Consider the following 22,992-nt stretch of genomic DNA (forward strand, 5'->3'; position numbering starts at 1 on the left):
TTACAGGCCGGGCGACATGGTGACGAAACCCGCTGTTCGAGAAGCTGTGGACGCCTTCCTGTCCAGATCCCGGGCTGACCTGGGTCAAGCCTTACCTCTTCATGTCGAAGAATCACTAACTTATCTGCAGGATTACCTGCTGGATGTTTGTCAGTGTTGAAATCAAATTAAATTCACTCTGGTGTTAATAAGTTATTCTATAAAGCATTTTTAAATACAATTATATATTTTATACATTTATTTGTACTGTTACAAAAATGTTCCTTGTATGTATTAAACCTCTCTCCTAAAAGACTTTTATTGTGTTACATTTCCTCCTTTGCACACATTACATCATGGCTTCGATGAAACCGTTTTTTCTCTGCTAGATGTGTTTACTGAACAAGCCCTCCGTCATTCATCAGTCCAGCTTTTTATTTACTGTGATTCAACAGCTGGTTGGACCTTGTAGCGATAACCAATAGGACGAAGCGCTGTTATCGAAAGAAAAAAAAAAATCCGTACAGTCGCCATGATACAGCAGCAGCAGCGGAAACGGGAAAGAAGTAGCTAGAAAACAAAAGAGAACACGCAGTCGTCCTCGCGATTTGTTATGCTCTTGCAGGTAAAACTAAACCCCACCTGAACCACACCACGGACGTTTACTCACTGATTCAAGCTTCTTTGTACAAAGCCGCTGCTTTTATTACTCTTAAAATACAAAGTCGGGACAGCTTCTAATTATTGAGCTGCTAGCTTTGCTGGCTAGCAGGCTAACAAGCTAAGCTAAAATAGCTCGCGAGCCCAGCGTTTTGTTCTGTTTCACGTAAACTCGCTCGCGCTGTTTTAATGTCGTGGATGTTAATTCCTGCCGCTAACGGCTAGCTTAGCTGTAGCTCTTGAGTTGCGCTGTAGCGTGGCCTTGTGTTTATGCGCAATTCACTCCGTGCTCGGGCATTATGTAAACAACAAGTGCACATTATCTCATCTTCGAACCAGTTGGAGTGTTTAAGCTGCCGGGACGAGCGTGAAGACAGTAAAGCAGTCGACAACTCCGTTCGCCTTTTTAAAAAAAAAATTTTTTACTGTTAGCTATCAAGCTCGAAAGTGATCTGGCTTTGTTGTTCAGCTCCATAGCTGGTTGATCAGTTAGCGTCGGGCTAAAACAACAGTTATTAGGTTTTGATTTTAAATGTGTAGTTATTTACCCAGCTATAAACTCGTCTCTCCCCTGATTTTGACGTCAGGATACTTTCACTCCAGTGCTGGATTTTCTGCATCAACAGTGTTCATAGTTAGTAAAGCTCTTGAAATGTTTTTACTCCTCAAACTAGTCTCCATAAAGTAGGATTTTGATACTGTACAGATTGTTTGGATTAGGAGTGATTTGCTCTAATGCTTTGGAAATTATGTAATGATCAGAATTATATTTGCAGACACTTGGATGTACTGTAGATTACAGCACAGAGCCACAAGTTTCTGGCCGGATTGAAAGGAATGCCTTGCAATTTATAGAGTGTATTAGACATTTTATAACACGATTACTGACAGTTTTATTACAAATTATTTCTCTAGTGTTATAGGAATGCCCAAGGAAAAATATGACCCGCCGGATCCCAGGCGGATGTACACCATTATGTCCAGCGAGGAGGCAGCAAATGGGAAGAAGTCTTACTGGGCTGAGCTGGAAATCAGTGGTGAGTATCGTGAAGAAGTTTGGGCTTTGATATGTAAAGATATCTGGAAAAAACATTCAGCACAGTCTAATCTGTGGTGAATGTTATGGGGTAAAAGATGGTGTGTGTGTGTGTTTGAAATATTCAGTGGGTTTGGAATCAAAGTGGAGGGCAGCTGCAGAAAAAAACAATCTTCCTTGAACTTGAACGCTTTCAGCACATCCAACAAAAGAAAAGCAGAACTAGTTCTCCAGTCTCCTCCCAGCTTCCTCTGCTGGTTAAATTACTAACGGAACAAATGCTATATTACCTGCACCTGTGTATATCTTTTTTAACATGCTAAAGGTTCTGCATAACAATATACAGTTGGGTTTTTATTTGCACGTTCACACATGCTATCCACAAGGCGTAAGCATATTGTAGACAACTTGAGCGTTCATTGTCTTGCCCAAGAACTTTTTAGAGCAAGTGGTGAGCAGGATTGACCCTCTTATTTATTTATTTTTAGTTGCAAGACAATCATAACACCTGCTGAGTCACAATAACCAAAACCATAATTACTGTAGTGATCACATAATAGCTCATGGGTGCGGCATTCTTTCATTTTGAAGCCGATTGCATCACAGCAACACAACAGAGGGTGTCCGGTTTGCAACGCCCAACAAATCTTGGGCTAACTTTTGAATGACTGATGGATGTCATTCAAAAACCACAATTTATCAGAATAGAATAGACTAGATTTCAAAATCTTCTAAACTACAAAGCTCTCAACAACTTAGCTCCATCCTATATTACAGATCTTATTGTTCCATATTTTCCTAACAAAGCACTTAGCTCTCAGACTGCACGCTTACTCGTGATTCCTAGAGTTTCCAAAAGCAGAATGGGAGGAAGATCTTTCAATTATCAGGCTCCTCTCTTGTGGAACCAACTTCTAGTTTCTGTCCATGAGGCTGACACATTGTCCAGTTGTAAGACTTTCCTTTTTGATAAATTCTATAGTTAGGAGAACAAATTGACCTCATTTCTTAAAATGAATTGTTACAATTGAATAGTTTTCATTTGATACTATTTCTGTCATAACGTGATTCTCAACCTGCCATTGTGTATCTGTTCTTCCTTCCTGTTCCTCTCAAACCCAGCCGGTCGAAGCAGATGGCCGCTTGTCCTGAGTCTGGTTCTGCTAAAGGTTTCTTCCTTTTAAAAGGGAGTTTTTCCTTTCCACTGTCGCCTTCATGTTTGCTCAAGATGAGAGTCTGCGATGAAGTTCAACTCGAAGCATTCTGCTCCTCAGATAAATAATGTCATTATGAATGTTTCTGTTCACTGTCCTGAGACGACTTCTGTTGTGACTTGGTGCTATAGAAATAAACTGAATTGAACTGAATCAGTTAAATTTAATTAAATTAAATCGGTTAATTTCCTATAGTAGTTAGTTCAAATGTTGCCATTGGTCACATGGTTTGATGTTCATTTTAAAGTTAAATATCTAAAAATTAATTATACTAAAAGTCCTCCTGGTAATTTCATGTTTATTATTAGAGCCTGCAGCTTATTTTAATTTTCCACTGAGGCTCCTGCCAACACTGCAAGGTGGCGGAGGCCGCACAGGTGATGTAAACAGAAAGTCCTTCAGAGGCTTAACAGCCTGATTTAATGAACGCTCCGTTTGCCTTCTGACGTTTGCAGCCTATTAATTAAAGAACTTGTAATAATACATTTGCAGCAGAATCTTTTTATATTGTATTTTGTTTGTTTGTTTTCATTGCACTTTATTAATCCACAATGTGGAAGTTCTCTCGCACATTCTCACACATGTGGAGCAGAGAGCTTCCATGTAAATAAGGCAGCTTATTCAGATGGCAGCTAAATATCTGAATAATAATAAAAATATTTAAGGCACCCGGGGACCAGCTGGGGACTTAAGGGCCTTGCTCAGGGGCCCAGAGTGGGGCAAATGAGGGTGGAGACGGGGTGCTTCACCTTTCCCTCCCATCGGGAGAGTTGAACTGGTGACCTTCCGATCACCTCACCTTCTCTAACCTCTGTACCACCACTCCCCTAGACATAATGTACTTCAGATTCTTGTTTCAGCACAAAATAGTTTATGCTCAAATTTGAGTTAATCTAAAAAAGCTAAATTAAACTTTAAAGCCCAGTGTACAAGTATTCTCAAATATCATGGTTGATTATGGCAGTATGCCTCTGAATGAGTTCATCTCTCTGCTTAGCTGAACTGTACATGTATTAGTTGTTAAAAAAAGAAAGAAAAAGCGAAAGTAAATAAAATAACTCTTTCTTGGTTCAGATTTTGCACAAGCATTTGGGACGTTTCCCCAAAAAACTCTATTTTCCATTTTGCCAAATTTATTTGTACCAATACAAAGTGGTTTATTGCTGTATCTTATATGTTTTGACTCAAGTCTTGAGCCGTTTTAGTTTATATTTCATTTGTCTCTTTTCCCTCCTGCTTCTGCAGGTCGAGTAAGGAGTCTTAGCACAGCCCTGTGGTCGCTCACCCACCTCACTGCCCTGCACCTCAGTGACAACTCACTGTCACGCATCCCGCCAGACATTGCCAAACTAAACAACCTGGTGTACCTGGACCTCTCATCCAATAAGATCAGGAGCCTGCCGGCGGAGCTCGGCAACATGCTGTCTCTCAGGTCAGTGATTTCAGGTTACACAATGTCATTAGTGCAGAGCCGAAGTGCCTCACAGCTTACGTGGAAATGTCTTAACAAATCAGTTAAATGCCCTTTTTTATGTCACCTTTCACAATTTTAGTTTTTGCTTTTAAAGAACTTAATAACCAAACTCCCACTTGTCCTTCATAGGGAATTGCTTTTAAATAACAACCAGTTGCGAGTTCTCCCATTTGAACTGGGCAAACTGTTTCAGTTACAGACACTGGGGTTGAAAGGTGAGTGCCTCTGCAGCCTTCATTTACAAACCGGATTCCAAAAAAGTTGGGACACTAAACAAATTGTGAATAAAACTGAATGCAATGATGTGGAGGTGCCAACATCTAATATTTTATTCAAAATAGAACACAAATCACAGATCAAAAGTTTAAACAGAGAATGTATCATTTTAAGAGAAAAATCTGTTGTTTCCAAATTTCATGGCGTCAACAAATCCCCCAAAAATTGGGACAAGTCCATTTTTACCACTGAGTGGCATCCCCCCTTCTTCTTACAACACTCAACAGACGTCTGGGGACAGAGGAGACCAGTTTCTCAAGTTTAGAAATGGGAATCTATTTCTATTTCCTATTTTATTCTGTTCTAGAATTGCGCCGCTCAAGGTGGCTGCATGTTGGAACAGCTCTGTTACTTTCATTCTGAGATTTTGATTTTGGAAACTTTAATTCCTGGTTTTCTGGATGTAAATCATATTTTTTGGATGATTGTTTCCTCTGGTATCGGATGCTGTGCAGCCAGAAGGATTTTTTACTGAAACTTTTTAAGTTTTGGACATTTGTTATGATGCGTAACCATGGCAACAAGGCTGTTTTCTACAACAACAGCAGCTGATTAACATCTCAAAAGCTCAAATAATATCTCAACTATGGCCCCAACTCTCAAATGAGTTGAAAAGGATGTTATGTGGACGCATTCTCATCTACCTGCCAGCTGTGCTCGAGTGCCTGACCACTGAGATCCTGGAACTAGCAGGAAACACGGCTCACGACAGCAGAAGGACAGGATCGTCCCTCAGCACCTACAGTTGACTGTCCACAGCTATGAGGAGCTCGGCAGACTGCTGGGAGGAGTGGCCATCGCTCTGGGAGGAGTTCAGCCCAGCATTCAGGTGGTCCTACAGTCCAGGGGAACAGAGAGGTCTGCCGAGTCTGGGTGGACGGATCGGACGGCATCTGCAGCCAGTTTCTTAGGATCCACTGTGGGATGGACCTTTACAAGAGATCCTTCCTGTCTACAGACATCAGCATCTATAACATCTCTTAATAAAATGAGGATAACGAGTTACAACAACAAATAATTTCCCTTTGGGATTAATAAAGTATTTTTGAATTGAATTTGAATTGAATTGAATGCTCTCCCATTCATGTCTAATACAGGCCTCTTAACTGTTCAATCGTCTTGGGCCTTCTTTGTTGCACCTTCCTCTTTATGATGCGCCAAATGTTCTCTATAGGTGAAAGATCTGGACTGCAGGCTGGCCATTTCAGTACCCGGATCCTTCTCCTACGTAGCCATGATGTTGTGATTGCTGCAGAATGTGGTCTGGCATTATCGTGTTGAAAAATGCAGGGTCTTCCCTGAAAGAGAGGACGTCTAGATGGGAGCATATGTTGTTCTAGAACCTGAACATAGTTCTCTGCATTAATGGTGCCTTTCCAGACATGCAAGCTGCCCATGCCACAAGCGCTCATGCAACCCCATACCATCAGTGATGCAGGCTTCTGAACGGAGCGTTGATAACAACTTGGGCTATCCTTGTCCTCTCTGGTCCGGATGACATGGCGTCCCAGTGTTCCATAAAGAACTTCAAATCGTGACTCATCTGACCACAGAACAGTCTTCCATTTTGCCACACTCCATTTTAAATGACCCCTGGCCCAGTGCAAACGTCTGAGCTTGTGGAGCTTGCTTAGAAATGGCTTCCTCTTTGCACTGTAGAGTTTCAGCTGGCAACGGCGGATGGCAAGGTGGATTGTGTTCACTGACGATGCTTTCTGGAAGTAATCCTGAGTCCATTCTGTTATTTCCTTGACAGTGGCATTCCTGCTTGAGGTGCAGTGACGTTTAAGGGCCCGGAGATCACGAGCATCCAGTAGAGTTTTACGGCCTTGACCCTTACGCACAGCGATTGTTCCAGATTCTCTGAATCTTTTGATGATGTTATGCACGGTTGATGATGATAACTTAAAAGTATTTGCTATTTTACGCTGGGTAACACCATTCTGGTATTGCTGCACTATCTTTCTGCGCAACAATGGTGGAATTGGTGATCCTCTTACCATCTTGGCTTCTGAGAGACACTGACACTCTGAGAAGCTCTTTTTATACCCAATCATGTTGTCAATTGACCTAATTAGTGTTAATGGTCTTCCAGCTGTTCGTTATATGCTCAATTTCCTTTTTCCAGCCACTTATTGCTACTTGTCCCAACTTTTTTGGGATTTGTTGACACTGTGAAAATTTGAATCAACATATTTTTCCTTTAAAAGTTACATTTACTCAGATTAAACTTTTGATCTGTCATCTATGTTATATTACTAATAAAATATTGACATTTGCCATCTCCACATCATTGCATTCAGTTTTTATTCACAATTTGTTTAGTGTCCCAACTTTTTTGGAATCCGGTTTGTATGTATTTATTTTAAGCTTTGAAGTCCTGCGAGTTTTATTTCTTTGGATGTTTGTTAATAATTCAGACTGATTTCCCTCTCCCAGGAAACCCACTTGCACAAGATATCATGAGCCTCTACCAGGAACCTGATGGCACACGAAGACTGCTCAGCTACTTGTTAGACAATCTGGCAGGGGCCATCAAGCGCAGTGAGTGCTCTTCGTCTTCTGCTCTTGTGAAATCGGAACAATAATTGCATTTTGTCCCATTACTGCTTTTATATATCTGGAAGAAAATAAGTAATTGAGCATGTGGATGGAAAAGCTCTTAATTCAACAGTATTTGAGCTGTTTGTTTTCTTTGAGTGTTATTTGACACCTTTAATTAAATTATTTCAACGTTCATACTGAATCATTGTCGTCTCTGCACAGTACCAACAGAGCAGCCACCAGCTCGGTCCTGGATCGCACTTCAGGAACCTGACCGAACACGTCCATCTAGTAAGCATGACACAAACAAACCGTTTTCTCATCTATGTTTATCTTGTTTAATGTTTCCAGCTCTTTCTCGCTCTCTTCTTTTTTGCTCAAATAGTTATAGCTATATATGCAGGAAAGGTTCCCATTGTATGTGCAACAGTTTAATACAAGGTTGATGCTGCTGAAACTGATCTGTCAGCAATAAAATAATGTAAATATCTCAATTTAAAGATGAAAGTTGACTTAATTCATGTCTACTGTCCAGTTGTAAAGATAAATAAATAATGCTGCGCTTGTGTGCCTTTACGAATTTCTCCTGTCGGTTCTGATCTTGATGATGCACAACAAGCTGGTGTTAAGTTTTGTTGGTGATTTCAAAAGAAATAATCCATGATTTAATTACATAAACAACAAAATGCTTTAATAGGAAAGAACTAGGATTTTTGTTTGAATATGGAGCAACTTTTTGGATATGTGACAAATGTAATTAAAAGTTGTCTTCATCACTGTGTCAGTCAGAGCAGGATCTAAATGCATAAACTGTCTGGACTGCAATAAATCATTCATTTTCAGTGCCAACTGTTTTCCTCCCTCAGCTCTCTTCTCAGTCATGTGCTACAATGTACTGTGTGATAAGTACGCCACGCGACAGCTATACGGCTACTGCCCGTCCTGGGCTCTAAACTGGGAGTACAGGAAGAAATCTATCATGCAGGAAATCCTCAGCTGCAACGCAGACATCATCAGTTTGCAGGTAAGCAATAACAGAGGCTTTAGAACAAAAATAGTTTTTATTAACGGACTCACTGGTCTTGGAGGAGTGAGGGGGAAAATATGCTTAAGATGGATTAACTATGCCTTTTAAAATATTCATAGATTTAAATGAATCATTTAACACAACTTTTTTTTGGGACGGTGGGAACTTGTGACCATCCAGCAAGTAATTAGCTAAAATAAAACGTGCATCAACTTCTGCATCAGCTTTTTGTTTTTAGAGCTGCTTTAACCTCTGAGTCAAAATGGGTCCAAGTTAGTTGAAGCTACATTTACACTGAAAGTTCAACTCGTTGGCCTGAATACTCCAACACTCCAGTCTGATATCACACTAAAGCCCGCTGTGAGTTTTGGCACTTCTGTGGCTGGATTCACCTGATTTTGAAAGATTCCTGTGAGCAGCTGTTCTTTCTGCAGCATTACTGGATTAATTAAGTACAGCGCCACTAATCATTCAGCAGTAAGAATCAGCTGACTTCATCTTGGAACAGATGAATGTGGGTTTTTTTTTCTTTACAGATCTCCTTAAACATAAAAAAAACATTTTCATCTTTTTAATTTATAAATGTTTTATGATTACGTTTATAGCTCAGGTTTGAAGTACGGGTGCAGCCGACCAACCTTTTTCTCTCCAGGAACCACTTTTTGTTGATGAAAAGTACCAGAGGATTTAATTTAGTTCAGGCGAAGCAGTGGCTTTCATATCATTAACTTGTGTTTTTGTTAGAAACGCATGCTCAGCTTTCAAAATAATGATAAAAGGTAAAATAAAATTCTCGTTCCTCTATTGGTCAGCAGCGTTTTCAGATGCCATGTTTTATAATTCCCAAGTGGAAACCGTTCTGCAAAGAATATTTTCGTTACAAGTCTTAAATTTACGATTAAGTGTAACTTTCTGAAAAACGCAAGTGTTTTTTAGTTAAATGCCCTGCAGGCATCCAGCAATTACATTTAACCACAAAGTCTATAGCACAGCAAGCTGTAAACAGTAATCATCTTCCGTCAACAAATACTTGACTGCAACTGCAAGAAAATGTGACGACGAGAGCAAACAGTTAGATTTTTAACTGTACATGAAGCACTTTTACTGTTTATTTGATCTCAAATGAAACGTGAAGAACTTGCATTAGAGTAACACGTCTCCATCAGTCAGTGTTTTTATTTTGATTGAGTGAGGATAAATGAATTAGTTATTTGTAATGTCTTTAAAAGATTAGAAGTAAGGTCATAGTTGTAACGAGCTACTATAGGAACTCGTTGTATAGTTTTTATTTATATATTTTAGTAGGTTGGTGCAGTTTGTTGTCAGCTTCAGTGTCCTTTTAAAATGACTAACTTGGCTTTAGATGACTCTGGTTCAACTCCCCAGACCGACAACATAAAAATGTGTGGGAAAGTTGAAGCACCCACACCTGCCTCCACCCTCATTTCCCCCAATCTGGTCCCTTGAGCAAGTCTCTTACCAACTTTTCCTCGGGTAGCTCGGTGGTTGTGACAGGAAGGACATGGGCATAAGAAAAAAAACAATTGCAGCTCTGCCCTTGAGTATGGGAGCAGGCAAACAGAAAGAAAAACAAAATAAAGCAAAAGAACAGATGAGTGTAAACTTCAGAAAGTATTTGTGCATGTGACTGAGAAATACTATAGATATACTCAAGTGTACTTGTGTAAAATCTGGTTGTTTTAATCAAGTAAATGTTCTGCAGTTAAATTAAAAAAATCCAAGTTAGGCAACCCTTAAATATTTTAAATTCCAGGTTTATTCTCGTTTATTCACATAAACGCATCATTTCCAGAGAAAAGTTTCTAACTTTGAAAACTACTGGATTTTTTGCTAACCTAATTGTGATTATTGAAAACATCCATTTCCCCCCCTGACTACAGCTTCTGTTTAGGCAAATACAAATGTTCTGTATGTCCTAATAACATTCTGCAGGTGTCCGTCTAGTTGTTGTGGCTAAATCTTGTTTGCTACAGTTGCCCTCGAGCTGCTCAGTGTTTACTGACGACAGGACGGCTCTGCAGCTGAACTTCCTGGTTGGCTCTGGCCTTTCCACATGAAGCATACACTGTCATCACAGAGATTTACATGTCACGTTATTTGGTTATTCTAAACCAGCTTCTTTGTGAGAACGTGAATTCTTGTCATTGTCTGGTCTGTCCAGTGAGCCCAGCATCTGCTGGGATTCACTCCAGTTTATCACCAGGGTGAAGCAAGAATAGATGGACTTTGTAGTGTAGTTATTAGTTCTGTTTTAAAAAGTATACACTCCTTTTGCCAGCTTTTAAAATGAGATGAAATCAGCTTTAATTGAACAGGAACAACACGGCACTGTGTAATCATTTAACGAACTAAGCTAAAGCCTGACAGAGGTCAGAGGTCACTGAAAAACAATAGCACACGCTGCAGCAACACTATGACACAACAGGGTTTGAGTCTGAGAGTCAGTTTTTACTCTTGGCTGTTTTTAGCAGTCATGCACAGACTGCCCTGAACGAGATGGAAAATTCAGCAACAAAAAAAAATCCACTCATGAATAAGTGTTTTTTTTTAAATAGGATAATTGGTTACTTTGTTTGGAACTTGCATTATATCTTCTAACTTGGTGATTTTTCATAGTTTTTCTAACAATATGGTGGATGTTTTCTTTTCTTTTCTAGATTACTGTTCAGTATTGTGTCAATGCTAATCCAGCAAAAATGTGCTCTGTCCCCTTCCTTCTTCTAGTTTCAGCTTCTTTCTGCATTTTTAGCTAATTTTCAGCTGTTTTTTTTTGTTCTGAATGTAACTTTGTTCTGCAGTCAGACACAATATACAGGTGCACACAGGATTTTCTGAATATATTTTAGAGACAGAAGATAATCTGCTGGATACGAAAACAGCTTATGTTAAGCATAAATTACTTTATGATGATCAGTGTACACAATGCTGTAGTTTTACTTGGCCTATTTTAGCCTTTGACAAACAAAAAATTATATTTAAAATGTTTCTTTAATTTCTTCTGTGCTTGTACATAAAAGAAAATATGCCTAAAGTTTATTTGTTGTAAGGATGTACATTATAGAAAAAAAACTCCCCTTAAATTAATATTTAATGTTACTTCACATATTAAAAGTAAAGCTTTTATAATATTCTATTAATGCCGTTCTCAACAGAGAACTCAGACAGTCTTAATGAGGTTAATCTCAGCTGCTGCGGTGTGTTATGAATTCAAAACACTGTCTTATTTCATGCTTTTGCTTTAAAATGACCATGAAGACGTCTGGGGAAATAAAATTCACTCAGGTTCTGAAGCTAAAACTCCCTCTAATGGAACAAAGTCTTCAGAGACAGATGTGCGCTGCTGCTGTATTCCTTCATTCAGGTGTGTTGTGGAAACATGCACCCCGACTGGAAACAGCTTAGCATCATGGTCACATTAAGTCTTCACATTCGCACATTTTTAGTAGCCCAAAAATCAATACTCATTCTTAATTTATCAATAATCAATGTTTAAGTGATGTCAGATCTTATTGCTGACCTGGCACTTCTTTTTTGCTGTCGATTACAGGAGGTTGAAACGGAGCAGTACTACAGTTTTTTCTTGCCCGAGTTGAAAGAGCAAGGATACGACGGGTTCTTCAGTCCAAAGTCACGAGCTAGAACCATGTCCGAGTCGGATCGGAAACATGTGGACGGATGTGCAATTTTCTTCAAAACAGAAAAGTAAGTGGGACTTTAGTCTCTTATGGGCTGTTTTTTTTAATCCTGGAGTCCATCTTTTTGCAGCTTATTGTAAATTATTGTGGTCCAATGATTTATTTCTACTTTTCTCTACAAAGTTTTTTTTTTTTTAGCTTATTTTTTCCTCTCCATCTTTTTGTGTTTATCTGCAGGTTCAGCGCAGTGCAGAAGCACACGGTGGAGTTCAACCAGCTGGCCATGGCTAACTCCGAGGGCTCCGAGGCTATGTTGAACAGGGTGATGACAAAAGACAACATTGGAGTAGCGGTACTGCTGGAGGTCCGCAAAGAGATTATTGAAATCTCCTGTGAGTAGTTGGTCTTCTCCGATTTTTTATTAGAATTGGACTCTCATTACATGTGCTGCTTGATATTTTTAGAGTTTTTATTTCTTCTAGATAAAGTTTTACTCCTCATTGTGTGAACGCTTATGAAGCATTCACACTGTAATCCATTTTTCTTCCGTATGTTTGTTTTGGGGAGATTCTCATATCACACTTTTTAAGCTATTTCAACAAATCACAAATCAAAACGTTCAGCTCTTTCAGGACAATCCTGCTATGACTTCTCCTATTGGTGCAACTTTAGCTTTTTGAAATATTTAGCCTTTTCTGCCATTTTTTCTCTCACAGAAAATGAACTGAGCTCAGTTTCCATCCTTCAAATCCTTAGATCTGTTTACAACCGTTTACCGCTCCTTTCACATTTTGTTCTGATTCAGCTTCTTTCAGCTTCCTTGTGCTAATTTAAACATTTTTTCAGCTGTTTTGTTCTCCTTTAAGATTCTTTCTGCTAACTACAACATTTTTGTGCTTCTTCTAACTTTTTTCTGCTAATGTCCGCTTCTTATGCTCCTTTCAGCTAATATCTGTATGTTTCAGCTTTTTCTACTATTTCAGCTACTATATCTGTTTTTATGCTAGTTTAAACTTTTTCAGCTAATTCCACATTTTTTTAGCTCATTTCAGCTCCTTCCACTTCCTTCTGGTAGTTTAGGCCTTCTGCCTTTTCAGCTACTTTTCAGCTATTTTTGCTAATTTCACTTTTTTTTTTTTTTAGCTCATTTCCCAATTTATGTGCTAATTTCTGCTTATTTAAACCCAATTCTTCAAATATGTGTTTCTGCTTTCTTCTGCTAACTTAGGCTTGCTCTTCAATTGTAACTACATTTCAGCATGTTTTAGCTCATTTCAGCTGATTTTCAGCAAGTTCTTCACCAGTAAGCATTTGCACTGCAGGAAATGCAATTTCTCTAGTTCTAAATCTAATTTTGTTAGTAATTCTCCAAACTACTGGATTTGCAGAGCTAGACACTGGAGGCCTGTGGTTCATAACTCAGAGCAGGGGACAAATGAAACACCAGTACTCCTCTGATATGTTTCCTTCCTCCTCTCAGCTGGGAAGTCCCTGCATGGCATGGACAAGCAGCTTATGCTGGTAGCAAACGCCCACATGCACTGGGACCCGGAGTACTCGGACGTTAAGCTGGTCCAGACCATGATGTTCCTGTCAGAGGTGAAGAACATAGTGGACAAGGCCACACGCAGCTTCAAGCTGTCCTCTGGTGAAACCAATGCCATTCCACTGGTGCTGTGTGCCGACCTCAACTCCTTGCCTGACTCTGGTAAGCGAGCGGCTAATTCTGAGGCTGTGCAGTTTGTCAACTTTATTTAAAGTTCCTTTTAGCTTGGGTAACTCTGACAGCAAGGACATAATCTCATCTGTGCGTTTTGTTCAGGCGTGGTGGAGTACCTGAGTACTGGTGGCGTGGACTGCACACACAAGGACTTCAAGGAGCTCCGCTACAGCGACAGCCTGACCAAATTCAACTGCAACGGCAAGAACAGCTTGTCCAACGGCAGGATCACCCACGGCTTCAAGCTGAAGAGCGCCTACGAGAACGGCCTGATGCCTTACACAAATTACACCTTCGACTTCAAGGTAAGTAGAGAAACGGCACCGATTTGTGCTCATGGTTCAAAACATGTCTCCAGTTCCTCCTGCACTAAACTCTTCTTCTGTTCTTAGGGTGTGATCGACTACATTTTCTACTCCAGGCCTCACCTGAACGTGCTGGGTATCCTGGGCCCTCTGGACCCCCACTGGCTTGTAGAGAACAATGTCAGCGGCTGCCCTCACCCCCACATTCCCTCTGACCACTTCTCCCTCTTTGCTCAGCTGGAATTGCTCCTGCCCAATGTGCCCTCCCAGGTCAATGGGCTTCACCTGCCTGCACGCAGGTAGTGACACCCTGCCGTACCACCAGGGGGCGCTGCAGCCACAGCTTCTCCCTCGCGACCCTGCTCCCTCTTTTTACCAGCTCTTCGCTCCACCACACTGGAGGAGGAAGACGCACACACAAACACAACCTGTAAAATATTTGTTCAGTGAGGTCTGGCCGACAGGGATTTGTTAAAGATATTCTATATTTTTTTCTTTCTCTTTATGTTCTTTTTTTAACTGCTTGATCCACTCCTGTCTGTATCGTATTTTGTGTTTTGGACTCCCGTTTCCTCACTCGATTCACTCCCCCCGCCACCGCCCCCATCTTTCAAACTAAAGAAGATGGTAGCTTGTTCAGATTGATCACACAAGGCTCTGTTACGTTTAGGAGAACGGGGGACACTTGAACGCAGCTGAGGGGGTGATATTTTGCTTGGGAAGCTCCAGAGCTGAGCCTGTCTGTCCTGTATAAATCTAAAACCAGCAAAGACGGCAGACTTGTCATTCTCAGAGCTCCATCACTGGCTTGTTAACCCCCACACCCGTTCTCTGAGCAGCTTTTTGTAAGACACATAGGAGTTGGATGCGGTAGGTTTAGAGCAGCTCTGCTGGCAGATGAGTCCCTGAAATCTCATCACGCAGCCAACGAGGTGATCTTTCTTTCCTGCTGACATTCTGTGGTGCTGAGGTCTTTGCATAGCCATGGCCTCCTGTGGTGCTACAAGATCATCTACACCTCTGTCACCAGCCCTGGTGCAAGTCTTTAAACCTGCAGATACTAAGGAAAACAGACATTTTGCCAGATTTCATGCCGGCAATACAGAGTTAAAGATGTGAGGCAGCAGAGCAGCTACCATCCTGTTTCACCCCAGCTTGTGTAGGCGTTGCACTAGTGTTGTGCTTATTAGGAGCTCATGTGGCCCGAGTGTCACCTTGTTGAGGTTTTAGCAGGGGATCTAGGTTAATTGGAAAAGTAATGGAGGGCTATCACAAATCTTTCCCTTTAGGTTGCGTTTAGGCAAAGAGAGCAAGCGGCTAATAAATGAAACCAGCATTCCTCTCACTATCAGGAGCTGACACCCGGCTCCACACGTGCACATAAACACACTTTTACACACACACACACACACAACACACACACACACAGGTAATTTGCAGGCAGATGTGTAGCACTGTCTCCGAGGCCAGTAGTGACCCCCCCTCCCCCCTCCCCAGCCATATGTTCCACACACACAAAAAGCAGTTTTGTGTTCGTTTTGTTTTTCACAAGTGTTTGTACAGAATAGAAACCTAGACTCAGTCTTTACATGATTGTATATGAACCACAAAAAAAAAGACCTGTTTTCTGGCATTTTTTTGTACGAAGAGTAAATTATGGTCAGATTTGAGGAAGAAAAAAAAAGATTGTATTGTAAAGTATGGCTAAATTTTTATCCAGTTGGTGTTATAAAATGAATTGATATTACCAGCTTGTACAAAAGACGTAAGAGGAGGCTGCTCGTGGCGTTCGCTGTCACTCCTTTGCACTCCCCTCGAGATTAGCTTCAGTATCGTTTGGATTGTTTTTAGCGTTCCCGTTCCCTCAGCGGTCTGGTTGTTGCTCTGATGTAAATAGACACCGACTCTACCTGTTGCTTGTCGCCCGTGAGCAAAGCGGCCGATCCGCGCCCGCCGCCGTCAGTTTTGAACCAATAGAAGAGCAAACGAGCCCCCACCTGTTCTACACGTGGAGCGTTAACGACTCGCAGACGCCCCCACGCGTACGCCTCACTGTAGCAGTTGTCGTCTTGCACTATTTCCACGCAGCGAACGCCCGAACAGCTTCCTCTCCTTTTATTTTTAAATACTGTTATGACATTTGTGAAGATTTTATGTCCTTTTTGTTTGTTTGTTTGTTTGTTATTGTTTTTTTATGAGACGTGACTGTGTTATGATGATGTGTTTATCCTTCCTGTTCCTTGAGCTCTAGTTAATCAGGTATGCTTTGCTCCACGGACCTCCTCTCTGTAGGGGTAATGAATTGGGTGTCTTATCGTTTTATCAGTTTCAGATTGTTTTGCTCCCTCTTTGTACCCAAGCACATTTTAACACCCCCCCTAAAATACCAAGCCCCTAGCTTCCCTTTTGGCCACAAGTGTTCCCGAGCCTCCACCATAAAATCGCCCAACCTCAGACTTCACATAAGCACTATACTTGCTCAAGCTACGTTTTTAAAACCCCTTTACCCCCCACCTCTTTGTATAGATTTTTCTACCCTTATTATTGAAGCTACAGTGCCATTTGTGGGGGCCCCTACCTCCACACTGGAAAGGTCAGAAGGCCCACTTTTCCCCCTGCTTTTGGACGAACAAGGAATGAGGGTGGGTAAGCTTGTCCGTGTCTTTTGAAAAGGCCCGGCCGGCTTGGATCGCATTTATTACGTCTGACAATTGAACCGTGTCAGCTGTGGGATCATTTCAGCAGTTCTGCTTCCTTTTCTTTTTTTTTTTTTACTCAACGTGAGCGCTTAAAAGGTTCAGATGCAGCTCCCCTCATTCGCTGTTCAGCCACTTTAATAAGTATAAGTACTTTATTTGTTCAAATGACCTTTTTAAAGCAAGAGGGAAGCAAGAAAAGAGGACGTATGAATTTAAACCCACTTTTTAACCCTCCATTTCTCAGTGGAAATCACTTTTGATTTGTCTTTAATGGCATTAGTATTGTTGTAGATTTAAAGGGTAGCTTTTTTTTTGTAAAGTGTGAATAAAAGGATGTATCTCTTTGTTTCCTTTCTAAAAACAGATACTGAGTTTTTTGGGTGTTGATGTGTAAATCATGAGTTCTTTATGGTAATATGTTTACTGCATTATTCTCCTGACGTTCCCCCCCCCCCCTCTTCTGCCATAAACCAAATCGGATCCTGTGTAGAAATCATGCGCACGCGCCGTCTCGATGGGCGAGGTCGAATGTTCCGGGTGATGCCTCAGCAGAATAACGTTTTCCAGCGGTTACACCTCGCATCAATGGCGTCTGCTAACACAGCGCAGGGATTTTTTTAATTTTTTTATTTTTCTCCTCCAGACCTGTCAGCTTTATTTTTGATGTTTCGTGGCTCTAGCCTGGAGAAGGGCTGGTGTCTGTAGGTTAGGGCAGCAGTGCTGTCTTTCTCGTGGCTGCAGTTCAGTACTAGACACAGCTGTTTAAAAAAAAAAGTGTTCGTATGACAAAGCTAATGATGTGCCGCTAGACCGGTCCTGTGATTTTTGGGTACTACTAGTCCATCTTCTGTTCTCGTGCGTTACAGTGGTTCAGTCTGTTCGAACTAGCTATAGTCTCTGATTTATCTCTCAAATATCATTTATTTTTCTTTTTGTTGCCTCTTGTTTCCTGCGAATACGCCAGTGAGTAATCACGTTTTCCTGTTCTTCGTCCTCTGTTGCATCATGATTAGCTTGTCGGGTGTAGTGGTTTGTTTTGACGCCCCCTTCTCTCCCAACATGGACGCATCTTTTTGTAACGATCAACACCAAAGCTGCTTGTAGTTCACTTCTCTGTTGTAGAGCCAAATGTCTCACCCCCACTTTTTTTTTCTTTAAAATTTTTTTTTTTATATATATTATTTTAACTTTCAAATCATTCCGGTCATTGTTAGCAGGGCTGTAAGGAAAGCAAGCTACACGAGTCGTTTTCCTTGAGTCACATCTGTGATCGTACCGTTCGGTTCCTTCGACCCGTCAGCTAAACTTTGCAATAATAACCAGAAACCTTCACGTTGAGCCTCTTTTTTTTTTTTTTATCTTTAAAATGTAGCCAGTTTCACCTTTTTAAATTCCAGTTTTAAACCTTCCAGACTGCTTCATCAGCTCAACCCTTTTAAAAACCCGCCATTTTGTATATTTGCTCACGTCCCTGCCGATTTTTCGTGGTAGTTGTTGGATGATCAGGATCGTCTTTCTCTGTAGTCAGCTGAGTACATATATTGATCTGTGTCACTGTGTTTATGCACTGGACCAACTATTGTTTACCATTCATAAAATACCAGCAAAAAAGCAAGCAAACAAGAAAAAAACTCGACAACAAACCGGCGAAACACTTGCACAAAGTTATCGAATGTCCATTAAACCCAGATGAGAAATCAAGGCAGCTCTTTTCAAATCAACACATACTGTTTTAAAACTCACACTGAATGGTAAACAATGCTTTCTGTTGTTCCCCACCTTTACCCGTCCTTTTTGATTCTCTTTGGACTAGTTTGATCCTTTTTTAATTTTTATTCTTTAGACTACAGGTTCTGCTCGTTTCCTTTACACCTGCCCGTGTATTTTTCCTACTTCTGGTTGAAAATAAATTCTGTATTATCTGTTTCAAGCTGTGTCACCTCTTCTTCTTTGCAATGGATATTGAGAATAAATTCTATATCTGTTCTCCTGGTCTTGCCTGCTTTTCTGCTAGTCTACCTCAGGTTTTTTTATTTTATAAACTGACATGTAATATTACCGTAAGTTATTTTGTGTATTTAGTCATTGTGTGAATGTTTATGAAGCATCCACACTGTTGTGATCCAGTTTTCTTCTGTGTGTTTTTCAGCATCTTTCTCGTTCCACAATTTTTGTGGCATTTCAACAAACCATACACGAAAACATTCAGCTCATCAGGAGAAGGGTGCTATGACTTGGTTTTGGTGCAACTTTAGCTTTTTGAAATATTTTGCCTTTTCTGCCTTTTTTTTCTTCATAGAAAATGACGGTCTCATTTTACAATCTTCACATCGTTAGATCTGTGTTTACAACCTTTTACTGTTCCTCTCACATTTGGTTCTGCTTCAGCTTTTTTGTGCTAATTTAAATATTTTTCAGCTGTTCTGTCCTTTCATATTCTTTCTGCTAACTACAACATTTTTGTGCTTCTAACTTCTTTCTGCTAATTTCAGCTTATGCTCTTCAGCTTATTTCTGCAAGTTTTACCTTTTTATGCAATTTCAGCAAATATTTAGCTGTTTTATGCTAATTTAGGCTTTTTCAGCTAATTTCACATTTTTGCACTCATTTAAACTTATCAGCCTAATTCAGCAAAAATGTGCTCTCTCTCCCCACTTGTAATTTCAGCTTCCTGCCTTTTTAGCTACTTTTCAGCGTTTTTCCCTAATTTCAGCTTTTTTCAGATAATTTCAATTTTTTTATGCTCGTTTCTGCTTCTTTCAGCATAGTTGTGCTACCTTTTCAGCTACCCTTTTAGCTAATTTTAGCTGTTTTCCGATAAATTCAAGTTTTTTTGTGGTAATTTCTGCTACCATCAGCCTAATTAACTTCTTTATACTAATTTCAATGTAGATATAGGAATCACTAGTTTCAGCTCTTTTTTTGTTGTTGTTGTTGTTATTTCAGGTACTATTTAGCTGTTTTGTGCAAATTTAACCTTTTTCAGCTAATTCCACCTTTTTTTGCACTCTTCAGCTCTTTCTGGATCCTGGTAGTTTAAGCTTATTTTTGCCTTTTCAGCTACTTTTAAGCGTTTTTTTTTTTTTTTCAATTTCAGATTTTTTTTTTTTAGCTAATTTTCTAATTTTTGTGCTCATTTCAGCAAACATGCGTTCTTTCTGTTTTCTTCTTTCTTATTTCAGCTACATTTCAGAATATTTTTAGCCCTTCTCCAGCTGTTTTTCAACATGTTCTTCAGCAATACACATTCACACTGCATTTTCACAGGAAATGCAATTTCTCTAGTTTATGTTGCTTCCCCATACTCTCTTCAGACCACTATTTTTGCAGCAACTTGTTGAGAAGAGCAGCCAATCACTGATTTCTTAAGCCCTGGTTTGAGTTTAATGTTGGTTTCAACTCATGTGATTTTGTTCAATCCGTGTGTAAAAAGCTGCTGAGGTCCAAATATGAGGCCTGAAATTATTCACCTGATTCTCTATTTATTAAAATACTTCATGGTCTGCTTTAATTTAAAACGCTCTGCTGAACAGCAAACCTTTTCAAGTGGTCTCTAAAGATAAATGCAGCCTTGCAGATGAGATTCTGCGTCTTGTCGTTGGACCCACATGGTGGAGCCAGAGGATCATTTGAACACCGAGAACTGAGTTCAGGTCTGTGCAAGTCCTCTGACAGTCCTGACCTTTTAGCTTCCAGGACTAAAACAACTGGGTCTTTTGTTTTTCCCTTAAGAATATGAACACAATAATTACATGTCAAGCCTCTTAACGACTTGGAATAAGTAATGTTCATGTGTAAATACAAGAAAAATAGCTGAGGGTAATTTTTTTAATGCATGCCTGTCTTGTGTACAACTTAACAATTTCTAATTCTCCTGATGCATGCTCAATAATCCAGGTGGAAAAATCTAAAACAGTTAAATCTGGTCCTCTGGACATTCAAAAAAACAAAACAAAGCAAAACAACAAAAAAATGTAGAATTACTACATTTTTTTGTTGTTTTGCTTTGTTTTGTTTTTTTGAATGTCCAGAGGACCAGATTTAACTGTTTTAGCATTTCTAATTCTGTTATTACTTGATTGTTTCTTTAAGTTTTAGTGTTGTTATGACTAGTTTATTACAAGATTATTCAGCAATCCTATCCCACATATTTCCATACTACCCAGTGCAATAGTTTTCATCCAGTTTTTCGTTGTTCTGATTTATTTGTGCTGGTCCAGTCGGATCGAACTGCCTGCTTACGGATCAACACTGCGGATGCTGCAGAACAGAGATGCATCTCAACTCATACAATGATGCAATTACTTCCTGTTTCACCTTTTTTAACTGTAATTTTAATAAACAACTGTAAGAACAAAGTTCAAGATTTATTTTTAAACAAACCCACATTTCAGATAATCAGGACATTATTTGTAAAACCTTTGGCAACAAAAATAATAGCTTGTTAAAAAGATAGTGCAGATCTTTCGAAGTGGGGTTCAGTGGAAAATGTATTAACTTTTTTTTTTACCTGTTGCAGAAGATCAGTTTGGAGAAGAAGAGTTTGCCTATGGTGCGTCCCATTTTTATTCAATTTAAAGTTTTGATTTGTAAGTCAGAAAAAAATCAGTCCAGTCAGAAGTGAAGAACAACCCTGACTTCAAAATCCAACATGGCTGACTAAGAAGCCATGAAAACCACAGTAAACTAATATTGTTTCTGTTAGAACAGTCGGTTTTTATCATATTATTCTTCTATGTTTTATTCTTGGTTTTCTTCATGAGTTTACTTTTATGGTTTTGTCTTTATGATCATTTTATTTCATGTTCATATCCTCTTCAGTGGAAAATCCCACCAATCATGTTGTTGTCACGCTATACGATCACACCCACCATTGTTTGAAGTTAATAAAAAGCGCAAGAAGGAACGAGCAAGTCCAAGAGAGTTTGTGCTCTTCCCTTTGCAAAGAAAATCTCACTTTGTGTCCCTGTTCCTTTGTTTAAACCCAACAGTTTCAATTCATAGAATTGTTTTTGAAGTTACCGGTTTGTATTTTATTAACTTAGTCACATATAATACTTTCTGACCACTATTGACTGTGGAGAAATGAAGTATGACATGATCTGTGGTGAGAGCAGGGAACAGGTGGAAGAGAACTTGGAGAGGTGGAGGTATGCGCTTGAAAGAAGAGGAATGAAAGTCAATCGTAGTAAGACAGAGTACATGTGTGTGAATGAGAGGGAGGCTGGTGGAACATGAGGCTACAAGGAGCAGAGGTCACAAAGGTGCAGGACTTCAAGTACTTGGGGTCCACTGTCCAGGAAAATGGGAAGTGTGGTAAAGAGGTGAAGAAGAGAGTCCAGGCAGGATGGTGAGGATGGAGTAAAGTTTTGGGAGTTATTTGTGACTAAAGGGTGTCAGCAAAGGTCAAGGAAAAGTTTAAAAGACAGTAGTGAGCAGCGGTTAATTTGAGCCGGATCCTGCCGGAACAAGATCCGGGAACTCTCTCATTTTGACCCGTTCTGTTCCTGCAACTCTTTGCTCGGATCCAGCAACTCCGCCCCTAAAAGTCCAAAGTCATCACACATTTTTATTTTGATTATTTATTAAAAATACTTTGTGCAACGAGAGGAAACGTTGCCTTTAGCCCAGCGGACCCAGTCTGTAGAGTGGATGTTCCAGCCGCAGCACGTGCGGCGAACCTGCTACACGCTCCTTTGAGAAGCAAGAGAGGAGCCTTTAGGCGGGGGAGGACGGAGGGACAGATGGTCTTACGCACAGAGATTCTGCGCAGAGTCCTCCTATCCTCCTCCTCTCCAAATATTGTCCCTATAGTCAGTGGGGCTGCACACTGAACCCCCCCCCCCCTCCCCTCGATAATCATTTATTCAACAGAATGAATAAATGCGTGTGGACAGCGCACGTTACGCACAGAAACGTCTCCAGACAGGTCTAGCGCGCGCACAACATCAGCAGGTGTCTGAACTCCTGCTACATTTCAGACATAATAAATACAAAAAGCTTACTGTAAAAAATAAATTAAAAATACAAAGATAGAAAAGTTTGATGTGTTCTTCACATTATACGTCACGTTTCAAAACAACGGCGCTAATTTGTCAAAATAACAACCGCGATCAAAATGTCAAAAAGACAGTCCATTTTACTTTAATACAAAATGGATGGATGGATAGTTGGACAACAGAGAATTGAAGCCTTCAGGTGCTTCAAACGGTGCCATGAGACTGGAGCAGGAGCGGAGAAGAGTTCAGATCAGAACCATGAAGTGAGGGGAGGGAGGAGAGAGGGTTAGGACACCTGACAGAATGGAAGCTGCTCATTCACACACAACCTGCTGTTCTTCTCCAAAATAGTAATTTTATTAAGTGTCTACAAATGTAGATAAATGTTGATGTATAACAACCC

The 22,992-nt window shown here is 40.2% G+C and overlaps 1 protein-coding gene across 1 annotated transcript; it reads left to right on the forward strand.

Annotated features, from left to right (window-relative positions):
• Positions 1-527: 527 nt before the first annotated feature.
• LOC119408488 (CCR4-NOT transcription complex subunit 6) lies at positions 528-16,670 on the forward strand. Its single transcript, XM_037675313.1, has 12 exons — positions 528-604; positions 1,555-1,676; positions 4,135-4,321; positions 4,493-4,578; positions 7,079-7,183; positions 7,406-7,474; positions 8,050-8,207; positions 11,779-11,933; positions 12,104-12,258; positions 13,347-13,574; positions 13,689-13,891; positions 13,979-16,670. Exons 2-12 carry the CDS (start codon positions 1,565-1,567, stop codon positions 14,192-14,194), a joined length of 1,674 nt encoding a protein of 557 aa, XP_037531241.1. The 5' UTR covers positions 528-604; positions 1,555-1,564; the 3' UTR covers positions 14,195-16,670.
• Positions 16,671-22,992: the final 6,322 nt, after the last annotated feature.

The sequence above is a fragment of the Nematolebias whitei genome, chromosome 4 (assembly GCF_014905685.2).
Source record: "Nematolebias whitei isolate Nwh7 chromosome 4, NemWhi1, whole genome shotgun sequence".
Classification (NCBI taxonomy): Eukaryota; Metazoa; Chordata; class Actinopteri; order Cyprinodontiformes; family Rivulidae; genus Nematolebias; species Nematolebias whitei.

Coding starts and splice junctions, on each gene's coding strand:
- LOC119408488 (XM_037675313.1), top strand. CDS start 1,565: ATGCCCAAGGAAAAATATGACCCGCCGGATCCCAGGCGGATGTACACC. Junction 1,677..4,134: donor GGCTGAGCTGGAAATCAGTG/GTGAGTATCGTG, acceptor CTGCTTCTGCAG/GTCGAGTAAGGAGTCTTAGC. Junction 11,934..12,103: donor ATTTTCTTCAAAACAGAAAA/GTAAGTGGGACT, acceptor GTTTATCTGCAG/GTTCAGCGCAGTGCAGAAGC.